Source organism: Homarus americanus, unplaced genomic scaffold (assembly GCF_018991925.1).
Source record: "Homarus americanus isolate GMGI-L3 unplaced genomic scaffold, GMGI_Hamer_2.0 scaffold25467, whole genome shotgun sequence".
Classification (NCBI taxonomy): domain Eukaryota; kingdom Metazoa; phylum Arthropoda; class Malacostraca; order Decapoda; family Nephropidae; genus Homarus; species Homarus americanus.
This window is the reverse complement of record NW_024732867.1, coordinates 6,543,000-6,548,999: the sequence shown is the minus strand read 5'-3', so window position 1 is coordinate 6,548,999 and position 6,000 is coordinate 6,543,000. Positions and strand designations below refer to the sequence as shown.

The 6,000-nt window shown below is 36.8% G+C and overlaps 1 protein-coding gene across 5 annotated transcripts in view; it reads left to right on the top strand.

Moving 5' to 3' along the window:
* Nucleotides 1–89: 89 nt before the first annotated feature.
* LOC121869170 (zinc finger RNA-binding protein-like) overlaps nucleotides 90–6,000 on the top strand; it is a 50,967-nt gene continuing 45,056 nt past the window's right edge. For all 5 annotated transcript variants that reach the window (XM_042370382.1, XM_042370383.1, XM_042370381.1 and 2 more), the window contains exon 1: nucleotides 90–246. In XM_042370382.1, the coding sequence (XP_042226316.1) occupies nucleotides 227–246 (20 nt within the window). In that variant the 5' untranslated portion in view covers nucleotides 90–226. The remainder of the gene's footprint in view (nucleotides 247–6,000) is intronic.

The window sequence follows — 6,000 nt, the reverse complement described above, 5'->3', positions numbered from 1 at the left end:
TGATAAGGCGACATACCATAATTTAACAAACAATATCAGTGTAAGTTGAGAGAGATTAATGTATAGACAAGAGAGAACTACTTAAGGAGGCGGAGTGGTCTGGGCGGTGCGGGGTGTTGTGTGGTCCCCCGGCTTGTGTGCGCCAGGAGCAGCGGATCACGCTCAGTCTTAAGTCCTGAATTATTTTAATTCTTTCATCTGTAGTGATCCTCGGGACACTGTTGAAATGTACTGGAGTGGGCTAAGGTATGTATAGGTTACTATGGAACACAGTGTTTAGTTGTATAATATCTTATTCTCAGAGAAAAGTGTCAAATATAAAGCTTGTACCGGGACCTTCAAGCGTGCGCAAAGCACATGCTGCCCCTGCGCACATTGGTCCTACATACTGCATTAACTCATAACAAAACTTTAATGTAATGTGATACAAGGTGACATTTCAACCCTATTCAGCTATAAAAATGTCTAATCATAAGAATGCCGTGTGTGGAGGGTGAAAGGAGTTATAATACGAGGTGTTGGCGTGCTCGCTCAGCTGGCAGGATGCCTATGGTTATTGATTAAGGATTTAGAATTATCCCACCCAATATCACCGCCTGATTTTTCTTATTTAATGTAACGTCTGCGAATTTTGAGTCAATGTTCAACATTTTTGAGGAAGGCTAACATATTCCTGCAATTTTAAGATGCGGGACTGTTAATAGAACCTGGTTTGGCTGTCATGGGGGGGTATCACCTCAACTCCTGTGTTACCTCAAATAAAGGAGTTCCGCTTGTGAGGTTTACAAGAATTGAATTGGAATGATTATTATAATTTTTGGCAGCATACATGTTCTGAGTGTTGGGATAAAATTATGGCCAAAATTTATTTAAGTTCAATCTCTTTCATATTGATTTGGTTTACATAATTAACTGTGATGCTAAAGATTTCTTGTTAGGCATTATTATTTAAATTTCCCAAATTTTTCTTACATTAATAAAATATGGTAACTTGTATATCTCGATTTAAGCAAAGTCTTTGACAGAGTCCCTCACTAAAGACTAATAAGAAAAGTTGGAGGCTCATGGCATTGGAGGAGATATGCTAAAATAGATTAGGGCGTGGTTACAGGACAGGAAACAGCCAGAGAGCTTTAACGGCACTAAATCCGATTGGAGTAGTGTCACTAGTGGAGTACCCCAAGGCTCAGTACTTGGACCATTATTATTTATTATATACATAAACAACATAGATATAGGCGTAGACAGCAACATGAGTAAATTTGGTGATGACACTAAAATAGGGCGTGTAATTAAATCCGACGAGGACTGCAAAACTACAGGAAGATCTAAAAAAAAAAATTTTGAATGGTCTAATAAACGTAAATTCAATGTGGACAAATGTAAACCTATCCGACTAATTACCCAAATGTACCCAAATGCAGCCGCAATGAAGTCAAATAATGGTCCTACATGAATAAATCGGACTGCCAATCACTTCTCGATTATTATTTGGTGTCATAAAGTCACAAGAAATTGGTAAACTTAATTTAATCTGAGTTGTGTTAGGTTAGGTACATGCACTTCATCTACTAACTCAGATTAAATTAAGTTTACCAAATTTTTGTGACTTCGTGACACCAAATACTAGTCGAGGTTAGGTTAGGTTAGGTACATGCACTCAATCTATTAACTCAGATTAAATTAAGTTTACCAAATTTTTGTGACTTCGTGACACCGGATACTAGTCGAGAAGTGATTGGCAGTCCGATTTATTCATGTAGGAGCATTATTTGACTTCATTGCGGGTACATTTGGGTAATTAGTCGGACCCAATGTAAAGTACTTAGTTTAGGAGATGTAAACAGAGAGACCAGATACCAGATGAACAATGACATTAGAGAAATCTGACTGAGAAGGATTTAGGAGTAATGATAAGTAGGAATCTTACGCCAAGTAAACAATGTGTATTTGCTCGAAACAAGGCTAATAAAGTACTTGGGTTCATACAAAAGAGAGTGTTACAAGGCTAGCGAGGTTATCCCAAAACTATATCTTGCACTAGTGAGACCTCACTTGGATTACACAGTTTAGTTTTGGTCACCGTACTACAGAATGGATATAGAATTCTTAGAAAGAATTCAGAGGAGAATGACAAGACTATTCCCGGGCATTAGGAACCTCGAGTACAAAAACAGGTTAAAGCATCTTAATTTGCACTCCCTCGAGAGACGTAGACTAAGGGGCGATATGATAGAGGTGTATAAATGGAAGTCAGGGCTAAACAAAGGTGATATAACAAAGGTACTCAAACTATCCAACCAGGAGCGAACTCGTAGCAATGGTTTTTAATTTGACAAATTTAGATTTAGGCACGAAATTGCCAAATATTGGTTTGGAAATAGTGTAATGGACGAGTGGAGCAAGTTACCAAACATCATCATTAACTCGAATATGCTGGATAGCTTCAAACATAGGTGGGTGGATGTATGAGCGATGGGGGTTGGGTGTAAATGGGACTGCCTAGTTTGGGTCAATAGGCCAGCTGCAGTTTCCTCCATTCTTATGTTGTTATTGGTGCCATCTTATTACCTGTACTAAGATTATCATTAGTTTTTGGGTATACTGTACTGTATAATATTTAAGGACATTGGTCTGGGTTAACCAGCTGTCTAATGAAAAATAACTACTGTATCGCAGCCAATTTATTTCTTATCTCAAAAATATAATGGTTCGAGAGGAGGAATAGCACTTTTGCTATTCAGGTTTTGTCCCTAGTTTTTCCCCATCTTTGTTTACATGAGCATCAGGTGTCTGTTATACTGTACTCACTAAGAGACAAACAGCAGCTGCAACTTCATAAAAACATTTGTTGATACTTAACGAAAAGTGTTTTACCCCGAGAAAGTGACAAAAATACACGAGGAAACAGTTTTGCAGTACAGGTACTGTATGTGTTTTTTTTCCAAATTTGACAGAGGAAGACATCCAAACACGGGCTAGCCATGCGTGTCATGATTAGGGTTTAGCAGTGGTTTTTATCACAAAGGAATTTTATACTTTAGAATGATCATCTAGGAAGTAACTATTATTCTTGGTTGGCTTGGTTGCTTACCCCTTTTTTTATTAATTACATTGTAGAATGTATCTAAAAAAATATCTGAAAAGAAACAGTGACCAATCTTAGAAAGTATATGTGGACAGAGGCAGCTCCTCTGTAAACACAAAAATGCAAGAAAATCGTAGAAGTGAAATTGCAAAAACAGTCCTGCATTTTGTAATAGTTTCTTGAGGCAATAAATCTTTTATATTCTATTGAGCAAGTTCCTGAAATTAGTGTTGAGGCTGGACCACTCTGTTCAAGTATTATGTACAGTACCAATTTTTCTACCTGTATAGCGGGGTTTGAAACGGTTGAAGTCCAACTCGGACCACTTAGGTTAACGAACTCGGACTAAATAGTAAAAGTTAACATATTTTTTGCATGAATGATAAAAGTGCGTTGATAAAAAGCAGCATCGATTGTAAAGGGGAGAGAAATTGATTTGTTATTATTTATCTTTTCATTCTATCTTATTGCTATATTAATGGACATATGTGGAAGAGGCTATTTTTTTCTTTTATATATACTGTATACAAATTTATATATAGTTCACAAGATGACTTTACCGGGCGACCTGACAACGACACCCTCTCAAAATATGACGGTTGAGGATAACCTGATCACGAGATCTGAGGTTGACGAGTTCCACAACAATTTAAATAATGAGTTACTTAATGCACAAAGGCAGAACATACCACACAGAAATCTTGAATCAAACAACAATGACCCCAAATGGATACATAATTATTTAAAGAATATTATTGGACAAAGGAAGGCTATAGGTAGGAGAATAAATCGTGGTGAAGTTTACCTCCTAGATTATAATAAGGTATTGGCCAGTAGGGTTAAGACTGAGATAAGAAAAGCAGAGGAATAATGAACTGCAGGTAACAAGGGAGACGAAGTCAAACCCCAAAGGATTCTTTCAAATGTATCAAACTAAAACACGAGACAAGATTGGACCAATACCGGCGAACTAACTGATAACGACGGAGAAATAATCAGTAATCTGAACAGGTTTTTTTTTAACAGTTTTCACCACCGAAAATTTAAACGATACCCAAGACACCGACTACAGTATATACAGAGATAGTGAAGAAAATAGATCAAGCGAGATACTAGTGACTAGTAACGATGTTAGTAAGCAGAGTACTAAAGGAATGTAAGGTAAAAGCTTAGTATGCCCTAACAAATTTGTTTCACATGTCATTAAAAATGGGTGTAGTACCAGAATCCGGGAGGATAGCGAATGTGATACCGATTTTCAAGAAGGGAGATAGATCACTATCCTCAAACTACCGTTCAATCAGTTTCACATCAGTTGTAGGCAAATTGCTGAAAGCAATAATTTCAAACCCTATTCGAAATCACCCTGAGAAACACAAGTTACAAATGTGAATCATGGTTCATTGATCAAGTTCTACTAACATAAACTCATAAAATTCGTCCTTCATACCGATTGAACCCTCGGTATTCACTCATTCACACTCTTCGTATTTCAGTGAACCAAAAGAGATCAAACAAATCACTCGTTCCTGAACCTCTAGTCAGTTACTTGTTTGAAGCGTGCAAGGTGGGCCGAGTTAGTAATCTGTGGGCTGAGTTGGAGGTAAACCTTTGAAACTTACCCAAATTTGTGGGTTAATTGATGGAAAAATGTACCAGCCCTTCTACAGCTTCTGTTGCAGGTGACCACCTCCCCCGATTCTCTTTTTAGGCTTTATTCACATTTTTGGTTGTAAGAATTTAATAAAATAAACTGACAATATGCTGAAATGGGGTATAATTTATTTCAATTACTGGGTGATAATGAAGACAGTACAGTATTATAGTGCACTAGTCTCTACAAAACACAGTACAACTGAAAGGCAGACTGGTGGCACTACTCTATCAAATCTCCACATGCTTATAGTTTTATGTCAACACAGTGTAAAAATTACAGATATACTGTACAACCATAGCAAATGTAGGCAGGGCCTGAAGGGGCCGAGAGTTGAGCCGCAAATATAAACAAAATGTTTGGACTCCTGACCTTAAGTTTATTACTCTACATACAGTAAAACTGTCTCTTTAGCTCATTAATTAATAAATAATCCTTCTAAAATAAAACAAATTACAGCTTTAATCGTAATATCCTTTTAATTAAAGTTTAATATGAGGTGTGTCGAATCCAATTTTTTTTTACCCTCCTACAGGTACATGCCAATGCCATCTTTGTTTACTGTACTTGAGTACAGTATCAGGCTACTTGTTTGTCATCCAAATGTTTCATAGTCATGAATAATAACACTAATCCATTTCATACTTGGTTATGAGTATTGACAGTGGGAACTTGACACAAAAAAGGATGGATACAGCACCTGTTATTAATATAATAAGTGGAATACTGTCGTAGGATTTGACTTTTTCCAACTAAAGTAATATTATTGATAAATATTTTGTAGTGACCATGCACGGAACTTTATATTGACACGTATAGGAAGATAGTGAAAAAAATACTCGATGGTGTTTCCGTCGTAAATTATAATTATCGAGTTACTTTCACTTTTCTGTTTCACTTAAGGGAGTACAAGTTCGTGATACTTGTGTGCATGTACAGTACTTATTCACGTCATTGTCAGTAATTTACGTTTCTTATTTCAGGTTTGGTTTCTTTACTTTGTTTTTCTTTTGTGATTGTTAGGTTAGGTTTACACACTGAGGCATCCAGGAGGCTCTGCTCCCCTGGATAGGTTAGGTCCTTCTGGTTAGGTTAGATAGGACATGTATACTGATATTTCCTACATTTCCCTTTACTTTAAAGCCCTACTCACTTCGTGTGATCAAAATTGTATTCCTTTAAGTCTGATGGTTCAAGTTAGTGCCTATAGTGGTCACTTAATGTTTGTAATTTTGTTGTACCCTGAGAAGGGTCTTGT